This window comes from Larimichthys crocea, chromosome XII (genome assembly GCF_000972845.2).
Source record: "Larimichthys crocea isolate SSNF chromosome XII, L_crocea_2.0, whole genome shotgun sequence".
Lineage (NCBI taxonomy): Eukaryota > Metazoa > Chordata > Actinopteri > Sciaenidae > Larimichthys > Larimichthys crocea.
This window is the reverse complement of record NC_040022.1, coordinates 15776177-15795874: the sequence shown is the minus strand read 5'-3', so window position 1 is coordinate 15795874 and position 19698 is coordinate 15776177. Positions and strand designations below refer to the sequence as shown.

Here is a 19698-nt window from a genome sequence, read left to right as displayed (position 1 = left end):
TACATTATGGGACCAGAATCTGAGTGATCTCTCTCTATATAATACAATTCAGTACAACATCACTAGGACTGAATACCATACGTTTAACAAAGACAAGGTTTAATGCAGTACTGGACTGCATTACAGAATAATATGCAGATTAAACAATATGTCATATGACTTAAACAGTTGGAATTGTGTGCTCCATCTGTGCCTGTGATGACCTTCCTACTCCTGCTCAATGCCTTCTGATACACGTTCCATAATGGCTGTATCATCAAAAAATTTATTATCAGACAACTTTCTTATGTCCAAACTATAGAAATTCTGTCATGAACTCAATAAATAAATGAATAATAATAACTGTGTCATCATAAGCCCATATATCAAACCTGTATGTGTTGTTGATGACTCCGACTCCCTGGGCACCTGATGAGCTGACTCTATTATTTCCCAAGCCAAGTGCTATTTTTATTTCTTTATTTATTTCAGAAAATTGCTGACTCAGGACTAAAATGGACAGAAGGGGGTTATATATAACAAAACCTAGAGCTTTAGAAATAGCAAGCAATAGATTTCTTTGATTTGTACCAGCATAATAAACTCTTTCACACCAGATTCTGGTGACTCAAGATTATTTTGTTATTTTCTACTGCACTTTTATAGAAACTGCAATGGTGTTTTTTTTGTTTTTTTTAAAGACTTTTCCATGTCCATGTTGTACTTTTTTTTCATCCAACAATTACTTTGTACAAGGCACTATTTTCTCAAAAAATTCCCTTGGGAGTGTCATAATAGAAAACACTGGGGTCTGGTGATGCCATAGAAACAAACTGAAGAAGTACTGAACTGAAGAAGCTTCTTGGATGAGAGGCGAAACGTATTCACGGATCTACAAAACAAGTCCAGTCGCCTCAGACAGAAAGATGACCTGGATGACTGAGAACCTCCACAGACAGAGTCAAAGTAAAGGTTGATAACATTATTTAATTATATTGATATTATTATTTATTAACATTATTACTTTTTTTTAAAATTATTATTATTTTTTACCAGAATTGTTAAGACACGATACAGGCTGAAATGTTCTGCTTTGCTCCGTGTCTGGTGGTCATGTAGAGATCATGCTTTTATTCTGACAAACCACAACCGGAAGTCCTGTTCTTGTTTCTGTTAGCTGCTTCAAAACCAGCTACTACGGTAGCAGCTAAAGGCCTAATTGTAGTCTGTTAGCGTTGGTAACGAAATATAGTTTTAATACTGCCTCGACCATGGAGTCTAACGATGCAGGTAAATGTTTACCGTGCGTCTGAATGAGATGATAACTCTTGATATGTAGCTTCGTAAACTCTCAAGTTAGCCAAGATAGCTGTTAACGTCACCTAGCTAATCGCTAGCCTGGTAGCACATCCAGGACAGCTGTGGGTTAAGCTAAACTAAAGAGTTACGTGGTAATCAAACAAGACAGTGTGCACTATATGTAATTCACTTCACGAGCACCTGTGTCTCTTCAGGTCTGAAACCTGTAATATCGATGTTTAATGACACGACCCCCCAGGTCAAAGTAACAGCTGTTTAAAAAGTTGTTGTGGTTTGTTGTATTTACAGACTCTTTGTTTTCGAGTCTGTAATGCAAAGTCGGCATATTGCACATAAATGTACAGTGTTGCATGTGAAATATTTCATGGGATGCTTTTACAGCATCAACTTCCAGCTCTGATACTCTACATGAACATTTTTATTGTTGTCATATATTTCATACTTTGTTTTTTTAGGGCGAGGAGGATGGAAATCCAAGCCTGTACAGCTGCAGAAAAACAAGATGAACATGAATATTCTCCGTCAGGAAAAGCTGATCGCTCAGAAAAAGAAGGAGATTGAAGCCAGACTGGCAGAGCAAGCCAAAATCAATGTGCAAACCACGAGCAAACCCCTGCCGCCAAGGTAACGATATACATATGAAATAACACATGGAAATCATTTTATTAGCACAGCAATGCATGGTGCTGTCAGTATTGTTGTGCATGAGCGTTATCTGGTATAATATTTTGTCTATTCTGATCCCAGTAGTTCTCCGAGTTCTCTTCAGGGGCCTTCCTCAAACAAGTTTGCAAATGATGGAAGTTTCTTGCAGCAGTTCATGAAGATGCAGAAGGAGAAATCCAACAATGGGTCTGGTTAGTACCTTGATCTGAGGTCAACGGTCATGATTTTGTCATATCCTTAACGCTGTGATGTTGTATCGGCGAATTAAACATAGCGACAGAAGCACTGGGACACAGAATAACAGCTTTACCCTTGTAGTTTTAGCTCATGTAACAGATAAAGAGCCTTCAGGCTCTCTACAGAAAGTCCTTGACAGCTGTACAGTTTGTGGGAGGTAGAAATTTTTAAAGAGGGCGTCCTAACCCACGGGAACTAATTTAGAATAGGGACCATGAACCTTACCTTACTTTACGTACTGCCTGCCAAATACTGTGGTACCATCTCTAGCAGAAAAAAGAATCAAATTTACCTGAAGGCTTGTACTAGATCTTTTAAATGTTTTGCGTTTCTGCCTCTCTCCAGGTTCCACCAGTGATACCAAAGCTCCCTCAACCTCAGCGTCATCACCAGGAGGAAACTCACTCCAAAAAAAGAGCATTCTTGTTGGCAAGCGGCCTGGCCTCGGAGTCAGTAGCATGCTGAGTCAGTTCAAGAACTACTCACAGTCCAAGAAGAATCCCGTTCTCAGCCAGAGGCCAAGTGTGTTTTGTTCTCCAGATGATGAAGATGAGGAAGAAGAGACTGATTACTCCAGATTCTTAGAGATGAAAGGTAATTCAAGGCCTGTGTTTTTCAATATATCTCTGGACAATCCCATGGCTTGGACATTTCAGTGCATCTTCTGCCCACTCCAGTGGCACAGTTGCCTTGTGAATGGCATTTTGTCATAGGTGCCCTTAGAGTAAATGTACTCATAGCCTGCTTAAAGTTTCTCCCCCAGAGGATACAGACACCAGACTCATTATCGACAAGATGGCCTCTTTTGTGGCGGAGGGAGGACCTGAGTTGGAGGCAAAGGCCAAGGAGGACTACAAGGACAATCCTGTTTTCTTGTAAGTTTAAACAACAGTGCAGCTCATCCAGATTTATTCATACATACAGTATTTTCAAACTAACAGTTTCAACTGTCAATCTTTGCCTTCCAGGTTTTTATATGATAAGAGCACCCTGGAGTATCTTTACTACAAAAGAAAAGTTGCAGAATTGAGAAAGGATTTGCTAAGACCTGAAAACGCATCGGATAATGGTAAGTTTACGTCCTGTCACACTCTGTCTTTTGTCTCTGTTTTCTTTGTCAGAAATATGTGGACAGTGTGTCATCAGTTTCATTTATTGTGACCAGTTATCACAGCCTGTCAAACTTCCCAATAGCACAGTGTGATCTCACTAGCTAGAGTAAATTATGTGTTTCCCCAAAGTACAATGGCGAGACGCCAAAGACCAATTAATTTTTTGACCTCATTGCAAAGGTAGAAGAATCCCTTAAACATATCCACGTGATTCCTCTTTGAGAACTTGAGTTAAACTGTGTTATTGATAGAAGTATTCAGTTGCATTTTAAAAGATACCGGCTTTCAAGACCACACCGCCATACAAAAACGTCTAGACACTTCTTTTTTTAGGCTGTGCTAGCACAAGCCACAGCTTCTTCATTTCCTCTCAAATACCCATGTGTTAAAGGTTCAGTGTGTAACTTTCAGGTTGATCTATTGGCATAAATCGAATGTAATAATATGCTTAACTGTCTTTTCAGTAATATTTAATCTAAAAATACAAATTATTATGTTTTTTATTATCATGTATCATAGTTTAGTCCATGAATCAACCTGGGTAGCCCCCTCAGCTTCAGTGATTTCAGGCTGACTGTGGACCAAAAGTTCAAACTGCTTTTTGGCGGACATTCTTGCACACAGCCAAAACGCATGACTCCCCCTCGCAGATGAAAGGAAAGTGGGCAGTTGTTTCAGTAGCAAAGAAGGGTCAAAGGGCTCTACAGAGCATGTTTCACCACTGTGTTGCTAAAGTAGCTGAAAAAGAAGTAGTTGAAGTTTGAGAAGTGAAATCACACTTATTATTTAGCCCAAGAAAATCCAGGGAAGCAGGAATATTTGCATCAAAGAGGTGAAAACATGGACAAACGTCAGATTAGCTTTTTACCCCTATGTCGCTAATCTTAGCTTTTATTAGCATGCAGAACAACCGAATACAATTTCTTGTGTGGTTGTGCCAGTGCCCTCTTTTGCCACGTGTAGGCCACTGTAGCTAACTCGTACACACTAGTAAAGGGAGGGGTAAGCTGGGGACAGTTGAGTCGATTGCAGTCTGCAATCCAACCACTAGATGGCACCAAATCAGACACACTGGACCTTTAAAGTGTCGTGCAACAAACCACATTTGCTTTTAATTCAATTATAATTTTCACTATTTCTTCTCCTAATTTAATGTTATGGAGATTTTAAAGATGGCGTAACATTATACATGCAAACTCAAGTTTCACAATGTATGTGGTGGAGGGTCTCTAAGCATTACATGGTCTTTGTTTGTTACAGTAAAATCCTCACATCCAAACAGTTCCCCAATTCACCACCACTCTCCCCCCTTGCTCCTCCTCCCTCCTTCCTCTTCCCTATTAGCTCTAGACTGGTGGTGTGTGAGGGCCAGTTGAGTACAGTACAGTAGTAGTGTGAATTGAGTCCCAGTACTGATAGACTGCTTAAAGTCTCCCCCCCAGTGGACGCAGAAACCCAGCAGATGGCTGAGAAGCTAGCCAGGTTTGTGGCAGAGGGTGGTCCCGAGGTGGAAGTCATCGCTGCTGAGCGCAACAGAGACAACCCTGCCTTCAGGTAAGTCGCTGTATGTTTGAATCAAATCTAAACACTTTCTGTTGTGTCAGTCACCTCACACAAAATATCTTGTGTCTGTCCCTCCTACAGTTTTTTATATGACTACCAAAGTCCGGCCTACCACTACTACAAAGAGAAATTAAAGGAGTATCGTGCCACAGCTTCTCAGAGCTCTTCACCTCCTGAAGCAGAGCTGTGGACAGACCCTCAGCGACCAGCTGCGCCACCATTACCAGAAATTTCTCCACTGCAGAATCCTGCTTTTCTACCCCACATTCAGGAGGCAGGATCTCCACCTGTCAAACGGAAGAGGAAGAGTAGATGGGGGTCTGAAGACGACAAAGTTGAGCTGCCCATTCCGCCCATCATTATTCCTCCGGAGATAAATGTGCCAGACCCTGACACACCCTCTCTCTCTGGTACATAAACTTGTGTTTTACATGATAATACTAATAATAGTTTTTGAAATCATGTTTTAATCGTTTATTGTGGCAACGTCTTTTTCAGCCCAGGAGCTTAGAGGTCTCGGTTATAAGAAGGGGAAGCCTCTTGGTCTGGTAGGAGTGACAGAACTATCTGAGGACCAGAAAAAACAACTCAAAGAGCAACAAGAGGTATAAAAATATTATCTAAATGTATTAATTTACTATACCTTTATTCACTCTTTCATCAGACCATAGTTTTAGGATTATTATTATGTGTTGCTCATTATGTTTGTGTGTTATGTTTTCTTCTGTAGATGCAAGAGATGTATGACTTGATCATGAAGCATAAGCGTGCAATGGCAGATATGCAGGTGATGTGGGAAAAGGCAGTTAGAGAACACCAACATGAATACGACAGTGACGAAGAGGTGGACCAGAGGGCAGGCACCTGGGAGCATCGTCTCCGAAAGATGGAAATGGAGAAGACCCGTGGTAAGTCTGACGTCTGGATGAAAAATTGTTCTTGCCTCTGCAACTGTTTTTTATCAAGGTAAAGTGATCAACTGTTGTCTGTGCTTTTCCAGAGTGGGCCGAATCTCTGACAGAAATGGGCAAAGGGAAACACTTTATTGGTGACTTCCTGCCACCTGAAGAGCTGGAAAAGTTCATGGAGACCTTCAAGGCACTCAAGGTCAGATTTCTTCTGAATTGTCTTGGATTGTCCTCATCCCTTAAACTCAGTTTCAAAAAAGCAGGAATCCCAGTGGTCGTTTAATGTTTTTAATGTGTATCTTTAAGAGGTGTATTATGTACAGAGAAAAGTCGTGATTTCACCACTTGTCTGCAAGATCTCTTCAGGGTCTTGTAAAACGTATTTTACACATCTTAGCTATTCTTTTAAGTGACTGCTTTTCTACAGGAGAACAAACACAACTTCATCCAGGGTCAGTTGGAAATGTCTGTAAACAGGATTGTAATCATCCATGCATGCGTTGTTTTCAAGCTGCTTATCCAGGTCAGGGGCACTGTGGCAACAGCCAGCAGATAAACCCAGACACCCCCTTTTCCAAGCAAAAACCTCTAGCTCCTCCTGAGGGATCCCTCTGAGCAACTTGTTTATTTGAAAGTCTGTTTGGCACTGTGGTGACGCCACACTTATTTCTTCCTTTTTAAAAAAAGTTGAAAAACAGTACTGTCTGTCAATAGGGATTTTTTTCAGAGTCATGGGAAGTTACTGGAAAGTCAGCAGCGGTAAATGTTAGATGCCACACAGCGTAACGTTTGAGTGTAATGCTTCATGAAAATAAGGAGAAAAGTATTCCTGGGAGAAACAAAAAGTAGTGCTCAAGTACTTTTACAGGTTGTATTTAGTAAAGACCTCCAATGTGGACACACAAACTCTATTGTGTTGAACAGTGTGAGATGACAGGCAGTGTTTAATCAAGTAAATAATAAATGAAACTTGAAACTTGATCTATGTTAAATTCAATAATCGCCCTCCTCTTCTGTTGTTGTCTTTGCATGTGACAGCCTCACTGAGGCTTAGGCCATGTTTACACCTGGCATTAACATGCAAACACAAGTTGACCGCTCTAAGAACACGTATGAATGCACCCAAGACATATTGAGGACACACTGAGATCCAGTGGCTCAGACCACACTCACTTTTAGCCAGGTGTACGCATATGTGTCCTGAGTCGCATTGGAAAAACTGTTCACTCAACTCAACTTATTTAGCTTTTGCTGGTTTAATGAATCACCATCAAGTAAAGCATCCACATAACATGTACACTCTAGAGGTCAAGCAACCTTCACAAGTGCATTAGACTTACAGGAAGCCGCAACAAGAGGCGAAATGGATTTTGTAGAGACGCACCCTAATGCCAGGTGTGAACTGACGTACTTAAAGCTGAGAGTTATTTTCAGTTGAACTTGTTTGTGAGATCTTACAAGGACATTTTATTTGTGTTTTTACTGAAAATGTTATTCTGAAACATCCTTAGTAGACACAAGAAAAAAAGATAAAGTTTTATTTCAAAGGACAAAAATGCTTCAATGCAACACTTCAATGTGTATTTCCTGAATGAACAAATTTTTTATCTGTTTGACTTGCAGGAGGGTCGGGATCCAGATTACTCAGAATACAAAGAGTTTAAGTTGACGGTGGAGAATCTCGGTTTCCGAATGCTGATGAAGATGGGCTGGAAGGAGGGTGAAGGTCTCGGCAGTGAAGGACAGGGAATCAAGGCCCCTGTCCACAAGTGAGTACATCTTCAGCACATTTGCCTTTCATTGAGCCATAATCATAATAACATGTAGTTTAATCATTTTAGAGTGTTGTTGCAGTATGTCATAATATAAACCTGTTCAGCAGCATTTTTATTGTTTACATTGGTGTTTTTCCTACAGTGACATGTCAAAGTGTCCTCCATGAAGAAGGCCTTTATTTGTGTTTGCTTTATCCATGTGGACTGAGAGTAACACTAATATTTAGTTGACTCTCAAATTACCAGACAGATAGACAAAAGAAAAATAACTTTAAGTGTCTGCTTGACTCTAGGGGAACCACCGCTATGAACGGAGCAGGGTTTGGAGTCGATCGTCCAGCCACGCTCACAAAAAATGACGATGAATACGACGCTTTTAGAAAGAGGATGATGCTCGCTTACCGCTTCAGGCCCAACCCACTGGTAACATGTTTCATATTGTTTGCATATATATAGAGAGCACAACATCACTGGGTAACTACATGTATCACTCACACTTGACAGGTTTTCTAACATTAATGTTACAGTAACAGTCATCCAGCTTACATTGTAACACACTTTGCATAGCAGAGATATTTCTACATATTTTACAGCCTGAAATGTCACAGAAACTACATTTCTACAACACACACAAGGGGCAACCATTTACTGCATACTGCTGTTAGAAACTGAATACGATCAGCTTATTGTAAACCTGATCAGCCACAGTCAGTAATCTAATCAACACACAACCGTTAATCAAACGAATAACTAACAGCAGTCAATGTCAGACAACCTTATCAAACTTAACACTCACCTACTGTTTCTGTAATGTTGACAAAATGTTAAAAAAATAAACCTATTAGCAGTTTGAATTCAGTTAAATCTCCCTGTGCTGTAAAATATTACACCAAACTCTCTTTGAAGTGCATGATGAGGCAATTCTGAGATTTCTTTCAAAATTCATTAAGTATGTTGTAAAATAGTTTCTGAAAACATGTGAAAAGACTTTAAACGATATATTACTGAAATGTGGAGTTAGAGGTTAAAACAGTTTTTCACCAGTTTTCAGTCCAGATTTTTTTGGGCGGTCCTTAAAGGGTGGCTCGATCATCTCGTTCAGAGTGTTTCAAAGTTAGTCATGTCATTTTCTGAACTCATTTGACACATTTCAGTCGCTTCAAAATGGCTTGCGTGCTGCTCTCACGAATGGACGTGGCTTCAGCACATTCAGTGGACCCCCACAGTCCTGGACCTGATTTTGACACCTAATTTCATAAACTATTTTTATTATTTCAAATTTGGCTGGGTGGCCAATAACACTTTCTTTTTTGGTCTGACAAACTCGGAACACGTATTTATTCTTACTTTACACAGACTTTAAGAAATATGTGTCAGTAGATACACATCACTCTAGAAACACGAGATAAAACACCTCATATGTTGACAAACTTCTTGTGAGTTTGGCAACAATATAATCTATAAAGATAACTGTATAACTGGTTTCCTGCTTCCTGTTTGGTGCTGAAGAGAGTGCACCTACTGTCAGATAATATTTCACATGTCTGATTTTTATCAGGACATCAAGACGAGAAAAAGAACACTGATATTTCCACGAAAGCGACTGTCAAACAGACTCTTATTTCACTGGTTGCATGCACGGTAGAAAGCAGCCGGCCTGTGGTAACACGTAGACCTGCACAAAGTAGCTTTCAAGCTTGTGTTCAGGAAATGTTTATATTTTGCTTGGCAACAGTGCAGTTGTGGAACTATCTGTTAGTGGAGCCAAATAAATGATTAAATAAACAAACGAATCATAATCTGTTGTCACTTGTTACCTGTTAAAAGGCACTTGTGAACTGTTGTATATAAGCAATATCACACAAGACGTCGTGATGTTGTGCTGAATATCAGCACGGCTGTGATTAACTATGACCAAATCGCAGCCGTGCTATTATTCAGTACAACATCACGACCTCTCATGTGATGTTGCTTAAATGTTTAATAACACACAGTAATCCATAATCATTGTTCTCCTTGTTCTGCTATGTTTAGAAATTAATCCAGTGTTTCTTTTTTGTGTCCACAGAATAATCCACGGAGACCATATTACTGATGTAAAGGCCTTTTTTTTTGTTTTGTTTTTTTTGTACTTGTTCTTGTTTATCGTAACTTAAAAGCTCTGCTCTCAGTTGTGAAATGGACACTGTTGCACAAAAGGAAATTTTAAAATTTGAAACATGAATGGAGACAACTAGTAGAAGGATTGGCCCAGTTTTCCATCTGTTTGATGTTTAATTTGTTTTTTGTTTTGTTTTTTAAATCAAATGTTTTTTTTTTTAATAATTGTTCATCCATTTTGTTGCATTGTACTGTAACACCTTAAAATATAGACATGCATCCCCTGACCTCCATAACTTCAGTTTGTTGCCATCATGTTCCCTTTCAAAGCTTGTCTTGACTTCCCCTTTCCCAGTCCTGTGTTGGTACACAAACTTCTGTATAATCTTACTGTGCTATAATAATTTTTTCTTTCTTTCATTATATGCGTCAGCATTCACAATAAAAAAACAAAACAATGGCCACTTACTGAAATGTGGAGTTGTCACAGTGTTATAACTACTGTACTTGTATGTTGAGTCAGTGTTTATTAGGAAATAAGTACGAGCTTGTTTATGGTACACATTCACCCAATCATGTTGATAAACTGCCATCGGTATTCATTTCTGTATGGACAGCAGTGAGTGAGCAGAGTTGACCAGGCTCAAGCAGTCAGTGGTTAGGAGGAGAAGGGTGACAGATCAGTGAAATCAGACCTTCAGTTTGCCATTCCCTAAGGGGGCGGGGGGGTTACACAGGATAAATATAACTTAGAAATCCCAGCTAAGCAAGAGTCACTCTGGTATTGGCCGCAGCATCAGTCAGAAGCAACTTAAGCCACAGAAGAAACTAGACCAAGACGTTGGTTGGTTTGGTGGTGGTATGGTGCATTTTTTAGTTGGATGTAAGGGTGCAGCTAACAGTTATTTTCATTATCCATCAAGCATCTAAACTATGAAATGTCTGGATTGGTAGGTAGGTACTTTATTGATCCAGAGGGAAATTCAAGCATCCAGAATGTAAACATACATTGACATTAAAATGAACCAATAAGATAAATCTCAATTTTGCATCAATCAGTCTCAATAATATCAAAATTTTGCTTTTTTTTTTTTTTTTTTTTTTTACATTTTAATTGGGTTGCAATCAGAGAAGTGCTAAGATTTGTACAAATAGAAAACTATATAAAAAGATAAGAAAAAATATAGATAAAATGATTTATAGAAATAAGAAATAGAACTACAAATAGAGATAATAAAAAAACACTGAATGAATGCCACAGCATTCAGTAGAGGAGTGCTAACTGAGTCCAAAAAATGAGTGACAAAATGTCCAGGAATTTGTCTGTCAGCTTGTGAATTGATCTTTGTGTCCTCCCTGCCATGACCGAGAGCTGTTGTACAGTATTATGCATTATGAAGCCATTATGAGCTGATGAGGCTTGTTTTGTCAATGCAAAAGCTAAAAAAAATATTCTAATAAGACAAACAGTTAGGGTCATAAAGGGAAGTGAGGCTGAGATAACTGTATTTTGGCCAAAAATGTGGTACACTCATATTGACATAGACACCCTGTGGAAGAAGTTACTGCATGTGTCCAGAGTTACAGTGTGTCTAACATCAGTGAGACCCGACTATTAAATGTAAAAGGCTGACTAAGATGCTGTTTAAACTGTTTATTGTCATCAACGGTTGACTCTCAGTGCTCCGCCCTGTATGTGTGTATGTGTGTGTGCAGTGGCGCCGTATCGGAAAAGTTAGAACAATTCCAAGGGCCCACGATTGACAGGGGCCCCAAAAAATATTGTTGACATATGTGCAGCTAAGTTAAAAAATCTGCTGTTTTCATTGTTTTGAGAGGACGATGTTAATGTATTATGATTAAAAATTTAATATATCTTTTAAGTTTGTTCTCTTTTCTTTTTTTTTAAATCGTTCATTAGTGTTAAGAGAATTTTCCATTTTGAAATTTTACAATAAAAATACATTGATACTGTAAAAAAATGGCACATTTTATGGTGGCTTTTAATCTTGCATCAAATAGTGAACTGCACTGCATACTGTGTGCAGACTTGCATGCATGTACAAATCACCAGCAAATATGTAAATGTAAATATTCTTTTGATGGGATAGTTAGGTCCTAAAGATGGGGTGACAACAGCTGCACAGAGGGGGCCCTATTTGATTTTATTTATTTTTTGGTCATGGGGCCCAAAATTCCTGGTGGCGCCCCTGTGTGTGTGTGTGTGTGCGTGTGTGTGTGTGTGTGTGTGCGTGTGTGTGTGTGTGTGTGTGTGTGTGTGTGTGTGTGTGAGAGAGAGAGAGGGAGGGGGGGGGGCTGATTTGACGCATTAACGTATGGGCTATCCGCGCGAGTCAGGGGGGGGAGGTAAACAAGATGGCGACAACCTGAGTGGCAAGAGTAACACGAAGAGTCAGAAAAATTGAGCCGAGACACACTGCTTTAAACCCGAGCGAAACATCTGCTTCACCAAAGGACCCGAGACACAAAACACAAAGAGGGGGATCAAACCCGCGACGGAAACACGCGTGGACCCAGGTGAGACCCGGTACCAGGAGTTAACTAGTTAGCTTGGTAACTAGCCGCCTAGCCGTTTACATTGGAATCCTAACGGCTGGCGAGCTAACCCCGCTAGCACGCGTTAGCTCGTCTGAGGGCTAGTTTGGACGCTACAGCTGATGTTGGTTTCGTTTTTGGGGTGAGCATAATGCAGCACACAGAACAATGTCCGTCTGTCACGCTGTCGGCGGTGAAGTTTGCTCATCTTTACGTCAGGGCAAAGTTGGCTAGCTTTAGCGCTGCATAACCGCCGTTAGCTACAGTTGTGTGACGACGTTTCCAGCTGTCCTCCTCCCGGGCTGCCCGCCGCTCCGCCCGCATGCACATCACATCGGATGCCGCTGTGTGTTTTTTTTTTCTTTCTAAAGCAGGCTTTTTGAGTTAAAACCCTGAAGTATTGACACATCGAGGAGTTTAATGTTGGCGAGTTAGCATCGTTCATTCAAGCAGATGTGCTGTGTTAGCTCGCCAGTTAGCTCATAGTTATAAAAAAAATGTTTATGTAAACTGTCAATTATAACTCACATATAGCTACGTTTAGTTAAAACATGGTGTTGCTTTATAAATCATTGTCTCTCAACGTGTCTGGAGTGAGCTCACCCAGCAGACTGGACACCCAGTAAGGTTAACCGGTCAAGTCTTGATGTCTGGACAGACTGTTTACTAAAGACAGCTAACTTAGCCGTGTGTGTGTGTGTGTGTGTGTTTTCAGTCATGTTTTAAAATGAACCTTGTTTTCAGGCACCAGGCTGTAGGGACCGTGGTGGCATGGAGGACACCTGAGAACGGTTGGACACATTGGATGGCTCAGTCGACCTCCGGGAAGCCGGGCTGACACTGCTGCATGCGTTTGGCTGTAGATCTGCGCTTGGGTTCAGTCCAACTGTGTACACACACACACACGCATACACATATATGTGTCCTGAGGAAAACGATGCTATGAAGCGTGGACCTTTGACAGAAATGCTCTCCTACATGGCCCTGAAGCAGGACTGGTTGCCTCTACCTAAGGCTGTATGGTATTAAATTCACATAGAGGTGATCTAGAGTGAAACATTTTAGACTCACAGTTTTTTTTTCTTATTTTTGTTTCAACGGCACTTGTCACAGATGTAGTACAAAAAAAAAATGCACCGTATAAAGCACTAACTTGGCACTGGACCCCAACAGGTTATCCACCTCCGTTCACACCTCTTGAGTAAAAAGAGCCCTAATGTTTACAAATTGGGATTGATCCCTCACCTCATCCCCTCAACTCTCAGGCCTGATTACTCCCTCTCCCATGTTCAGTATTTTGTAATTCATCTGTATTCCATCTTGTGGAATTGAAATACTTGGCTCAGAGCTGAAAGTTTATCAGTGGATTGCTCTCCCAGCAGCAGTTATAGCTATTTGCAAACCGTTCTGCACAGGAGACTAAAGCTGCCGAGCTATCAGTCATGAGTACCAGTGAGCTGCATCATCTTGACTATCTAAACGAGAATGAACTGATGGAGATGGATACGTTCATTCACCGCATTGACTCTACAGAGGTGATCTACCAGCCACGGAGGAAGAGGGCAAAGCTGATAGGAAAGTACTTGATGGGAGATCTGCTAGGGGAGGGATCGTATGGCAAAGTGAAAGAGATGCTGGACTCAGAGACACTTTGTCGCAGGGCTGTAAAAATACTGAAGAAGAAGAAGCTGAGGAGGATTCCCAACGGAGAAGCCAATGTGAAAAAGTAAGTGTGTGTTTTTGGGTTTACCAACCTGGTTTGTTTTATATTTCATCTCCCTCTTTCCTCTGCACTCTGAGTCATAACACAAATGTCACTGACTTCTCACCTGTACACATTTATATACAGTGAGGCCTGTCCCACTCTGTTTAACCATCACTTCTTGTGCAGGACTCATAACTTGAATTTTGACCTACAATTCAAATATTTCACTTGAACTCTCCACCAATATTTAAAATAATTGATAGGATGCGTATCAACTTGGCCTATTCTGCTGCATGAAGCTTACTGTGATCACGAAAAAGCAGCCACAAACACCAAAATTATACTGTTGTCATACATTTTTATTATTTACTTTTTCTAATTAATAAGCCAAAGTTGTCAAATGTATCAGCATTTCACACAATTTAAATAATATCTTTATGTGGCATTTCTTTGTTGACCTCTTCTGGTTGAAGGTTTCATGTCTTTTGCACCATTGACAGCACACTCGGCACACTAGACCAATCCTGACAGAGATGCTTTCTGAAGTGCTTTGTATCACCTCTAATCACACCCAACAGTGTGCACTCAGCACAGCCTAAAATACATTTCTAACAGCATCACTTCAGTTAGTCCTTTAGCTTCTGTCTAAATAAAACTATTTTAAAATAACTAAATGATTTAAAAAATATCTGAAGAATAAGTGAAGTACCAACATTTATAACTGGACAGCAGATGCCATTCAGTCAGTTAATAGTGTTGGGCTTCATTACCTAACCATACAAATTAGATCATCTGTAGATTAGGTAATACTCTACCTGCTGTGTTCTGTCTTTGTTTATTTCATGTACCAGCTTCTAAATCTGAGTCTGACTTGCAATTTATCCTGCAGAACAGTGACACAAAGAAGTTTAATTTGGTTTGCGACTGATGGTTTGAAAGAGAGAGAGCAAGCATTTGTCGAAAGACATAGACAGTGAATGAGAGTGAGGGAGCGCTGGCATCAATAAAGCCAGTTAATCAGCAAAATAAAAAGTTATTTCCTGATCGTTTCACGGCTGTTACGTTCAGCACAAATAGACACGGCCCCACACACCGCCGCACAACAGAGCCTGAGCCTGTCTGAATGCACCCTAACACACGTAGAGCTGTGTCACCATTTGAAAGTACAGAAGTTATAATCAGAACAATTCCAGCGTTTAGATATCCACAGTCGTATAAATCTGTTTCATAGTTAACGTGCACTGAAGTTCATTTTATATCTATGTCGGTGTCTCATGTCTTTATATTCAAACGTTTCTTTTCTGCATCCCCCGTTTCCCGATGAGTGTCAGAAGTTTTAATCACACAGTAGTTTATTAAATATTACTCCAGTCTTTTGCTGCGGGCCTGTGCTAATTATAGAGGAAGCTTTAGTAAACTGTCAAAATGAGTTCACACAGAGAGAAAGAAGAGCATCAAGATGGCGTGTTTTTTTTTTAGGCCGCAGTCAGAACGGTGTAAAACCCGCGGTGACAGCTCAGTAAGAGTTTTTCAGTAGCTTGTATTTCTCACGTATCCAGACTAACTTTACTGAAGCCTACCCTGCAGAATTACATACTCTAAGACAGGAAACTTTAAGTTAAGAAATGCCACATTTCCTCTGCTCAGTCTTCATTTAGTTGAGACTGAAAGCAGCACGTCAGCAGCTCGACAGCAGCAGCTGCAGTCCTCCATCAGCGTCCACAGTGGACCGCTTCAGCCATAGTAGTAGTGTTTGAGAGTGCTAGCAGCCCAATACACTGTTCATTAACACGCTGAATTTAGGGCAGTAGACTTAAAGCCTGAACTGTTATGAAAAGATTATTTTTAGCATATCTGTTTACATTATGTAAAAGTATCAATCAGGAGCATACAACAGGAAGACTCAGGAAGGTTTGACATGAAGCCCCTGTAACAAGGCCGCTCAGAGGCTGAGATTGTAGACACTGTGCATGCTACAACGATTTGAAAAAAACATCACATGGCAGTTTGGTCAGAGGTGGGGGGGTAAAATGAAAATGGCAAAACAGAGAAATCCTGCAGAAATATGAACTGCTGTTTGAGATAAGTGCCTCTGGGGAGAAGATTTATTCATTAGTGAGACATCGACTCCAAACATAAAACCAAAGCTGCACAGCAATTACAGAGAAACTGCTTTGTTAATGTCCTGGAGTAAGTTAATGTTATACTTACATACGCTATATATAAACTCACATACACATACTATAACAGGTTGAGCAGTTGCCATGTTCAGATGTACAAAGCTGATACAGACTTATCAACCTAGACTTGAGGCAAAAATATGTTGTTCTTCCCGTGATCCTCCTTTCAGATCCAATGAACCTGTTTACTTGTGGATTGTTCCACAGAGGTGTGTTTTTTCTCTTCTTTTTCTATTGAATACACAGCATATTAAAACGGCTGTTTTTTGTTTTACATAGCATCCCATTTTTGTGGGAAGTGGACTTACCTACTGTTGCCTTTATTGTGGTTTCTATTGCATCACCCTGAAAGTGTCTTAATCAATATCGGACTGATCCGTTGTCACGTTCATGCACATGAAGCACAAATACATTCATGGTTAGTTCCGAGCTAAAATGTGACAGCGAGTTAGTGAGCAGAGGTAAAAATGAACAGTTCACTGCGATCATGACTCTAAATGGAGAAATATTATGCAGATCAGGAGTACCACTTTTACCCCCACGTTAGCTCTAGTTCCTGAACCGGCTCTGTTCACGATTCAGTCAACAATAAGTAATCTTAGTAGGAATAAACATGCCTCCTCCTGAAGAGGGTCGACTGTATTTTAACGTCTGTCATGATGGTGGTCTGATATTTTCCGAGGTGTTCACAGTGCAGAAGGTTTGACAAACACTGTTAAGCTGTAAAGGATTTTTATCTTCCCCTTGGTGACTGGGTGGTTAGTGTGGCTGCTCTACCAACTGAGCTAAACACCGCCCCGAATATATTTATATTTTTAGCACAAATGTGCAGTGGTCGACGACGCGGTTGTGTCACTTTGTTAATTAGACCACAGCAGTGTTCCTTGGTGTGTGAAATTTGGTTTGTGCTTTTTCTTTTTCTACATCAGCCTCACTTGGTGGAGGCTTTATGTTTTCCCCAGTCCGGGTTATCTGGATGCTCTAGTCCATCTGTGTGTGGATGCCATAGTAGCCCCCAGCCAGCCTCCCAATTCAGCTTCTGTTTAGCATTCCTGTCTGCAAAGCACTTCCTGCTTTTACAGGGTTGCCATGGGAACGGGCATGCTCATACTGGCACTATTTGAGCAATGCCACTCCCGTTTCTAAGGCAACACCCTTCACATGCCGTACCCTTGTTTGGAATGACAGGAGCGTACCTGAGCACACACACACCACGCACACTGAACTGGACACCGTACATCTCTGAACGGGCACGGTGCAGATTTTGATCAGTTGTTTGTGTTGCTGCTGTGTGCCCTATCGCTGAGTGCTGAAATCCTTTCAGCTCTGCAGCCTGCAGGCCCGCGATCACACACAAGGTCCATCGGTGCACATTTGAACTCAGAGACTGCAGATGGACTGCAGCAGTCGCTGTGCCTCGAAGGCAGCACTGCCTCTGTTTTTTTATGATTTGTTTTATGGAAACGAGCCGTGATGCAGATGCAGCTCGGTTTGCTACATTTCAGACGTGTTATGTTATCTGCACTTGCTATTCAGCAGAGACAATGTTGTGCAGGTTAAAACAAGTCTGTTCTTTACACCTCGACGTATTTTAATCTCGAGTTCTGCTTTTATGTGTGCATGAGGCAACTGTGTCCTTTTACCAGTGCAGTGATGCAGCAGTAACTGCTTGTGTTTGTGCAAGCGAGAGGCAGGCTCTGCCCAGAATATCCATTTGTCAGTCGTAAGGTTGCGTGTTAGGCAGAGGACTGACACAGTTCATAAACTACACAGTGATAAGGGACAGAAAAGTTTGTTTTTTTTGTGAGAGATTGTGTCAACGTGAAAAAGAAGACAGACGACACCCCACAATTCTGCTGTGAGCACATAAAGCCGTCATGATGTCAGACAGAGCTGGGGTGGTGCTGCTAACAGTGACATTATGGAGGAGGGAAATTAATTCAACCAGCACCATCATTTTGGATTTTATGATCTCCCAAGTAAGAAGGAACGAGACAAACGATAGGCGAGCTTTCAGAGGCACAGTTGTGAGGGTCTTACTTCACAGCGGTCTGTGCGTGGATGCAGGATTTACTGCAGAATGAAACATATCTGGTAGTTAAGCTGGCTGGTCTTGTTGTTATTGTTGCCTGAAACCACTGACAGTCACCCACAAGTTTCTGAAGAGCCGCTTTGAAGCTCATAATCTGTAGCTCTGGTTGCCACCATGTTGGCAGTCCTGCATCTTCCGCCAACCAGCTAATCCAGAAATCTGCAAAGACGTGGCTCATCGGCAGCCCGAATGATGCCTGGGTGTGCAAACAAGGCATCTATCTGTCAACCAAAGCGCCCATACTGTTAATTTATGCATAACTTTAGGCCTTGATATGATTTGAACAGCTGAGTTATATAAAAGTTCAGACTCGGCACAGTTGTCATGAACGGGGCAATTAGCTATAGAAACCAAAACAGTTTTTTGTACCAGGCTGTAAACATGTTTATTTCTGCTGTGAAGTTGGACATCTAACATGGGGTCTTATGGAGATTCACCAGCCTCAAGTGGCTGTTTGAGGAACTGCAGTTTTTAGCACTTCTGCATTGGCTTCGCTCCACAGCTGTGTACAGAGAATAATCTATGCAAGCCTTACAGGTATTTCCTGTGTGTGTGGATGTGGGTTGTATGTCTAGGGAAGTAGTTGCAGATCCAAATTCATTAGCATCCCTACTCACAGCTCTCTGATGAATGTTGAGTCTCCTGTGGGGTTTTGCCATGCTGCTGATTTAAACCTCATTTCCTTGGGTAGCAAAGTGAACTGTCAGGTTATCTGTCTTCATGAGACTGCCGTAATGGACTGCTGCTGCACTCAGGCAATATCAAGTCCCACAGTATCATTCCTGCAATTCTGTTTTCCCAAGTCAGGCTGATAATGGACTTTTGGGACCAATACCAAAAATATTTTGGTATGCCAACATCAGGGAATAAAAACGTCGGATATCAGTATATACTAGTATGCTTGAACTGAAATAAACACACATCCAAACACTTGTGACAAAGATATGTAATGGAGGCAGAATTTACAGGTTAACATTAAACTTTATTGTCTGAAATGACATCAGTTCACTGAAAAAAATGTTTCCAGATCGGGGCATATTGGGCAACATATACACCGATACCAACATATCTGTCTTAGACAAATGTCAGTTGATAAAATCAGCTTACCGACGTATCAGTCAGTCTGTTTTCCATAAGAGTCTCACATTTGTATTTGTTTTTTATTTAACCAATATGCAAATCTGGTTAGTGGTCACTGATACGATGTGTTCTGTGTATGCTGATCATAAAAACAATTCAACTATGTAGCATATTTACACATTTAGGAGCACGTAAACCAGGAAAAACAACCAAATCTGAGCAAGTTAACAAAGTGTGGTGGGCAAAACACTCTTTGCTTCTCGTGGGGTTTGAAGTCACGTGGAGAACTGACCAAAACAGCGTTGCGTCTTGTCACAAAAATCACAAAGCTGCTTTTAATTTTATATAAAGCGGAAGACAAAACTAACACACCATGAAACATGAAATTATCAGAGTTGTCAACAGCTTATTAGTAATGCCAGTAA

At 40.8% G+C, this 19698-nt stretch overlaps 2 protein-coding genes across 4 annotated transcripts in view; both read left to right on the top strand.

Moving 5' to 3' along the window:
- Positions 1–1118: 1118 nt before the first annotated feature.
- Positions 1119–10233, top strand: sugp1 (SURP and G patch domain containing 1). Of its 2 annotated transcripts, none has more exons than XM_010744240.3 (14): positions 1119–1269; positions 1755–1923; positions 2050–2156; positions 2548–2796; positions 2954–3077; positions 3171–3271; positions 4745–4868; positions 4959–5287; positions 5376–5482; positions 5608–5785; positions 5878–5984; positions 7409–7554; positions 7854–7983; positions 9629–10233. In XM_010744240.3, exons 1-14 carry the CDS (start codon positions 1251–1253, stop codon positions 9653–9655), a joined length of 1917 nt encoding a protein of 638 aa, XP_010742542.1. In that variant the 5' UTR covers positions 1119–1250; the 3' UTR covers positions 9656–10233. The 2 variants fall into 2 exon arrangements, with proteins under 2 accessions (XP_010742542.1, XP_010742541.1); XM_010744239.3 differs by having other exon boundaries at positions 2047–2156.
- A 1756-nt stretch (positions 10234–11989) lies between these two features.
- stk11 (serine/threonine kinase 11) overlaps positions 11990–19698 on the top strand; it is a 15867-nt gene continuing 8158 nt past the window's right edge. The window contains exons 1-2 of one of the 2 annotated variants that reach the window (XM_019262296.2): positions 11990–12198; positions 12961–13942. In XM_019262296.2, the coding sequence (XP_019117841.1) occupies positions 13659–13942 (284 nt within the window). In that variant the 5' untranslated portion in view covers positions 11990–12198; positions 12961–13658. Of the gene's footprint in view, positions 12199–12270; positions 12359–12960; positions 13943–19698 lie in introns of those variants that run through there. The other variant, XM_027285315.1, reaches the window with a different exon arrangement.

Coding starts and splice junctions, on each gene's coding strand:
- sugp1 (XM_010744239.3), top strand. Junction 2,157..2,547: donor GAAATCCAACAATGGGTCTG/GTTAGTACCTTG, acceptor GCCTCTCTCCAG/GTTCCACCAGTGATACCAAA. Junction 4,869..4,958: donor AGAGACAACCCTGCCTTCAG/GTAAGTCGCTGT, acceptor TCCCTCCTACAG/TTTTTTATATGACTACCAAA.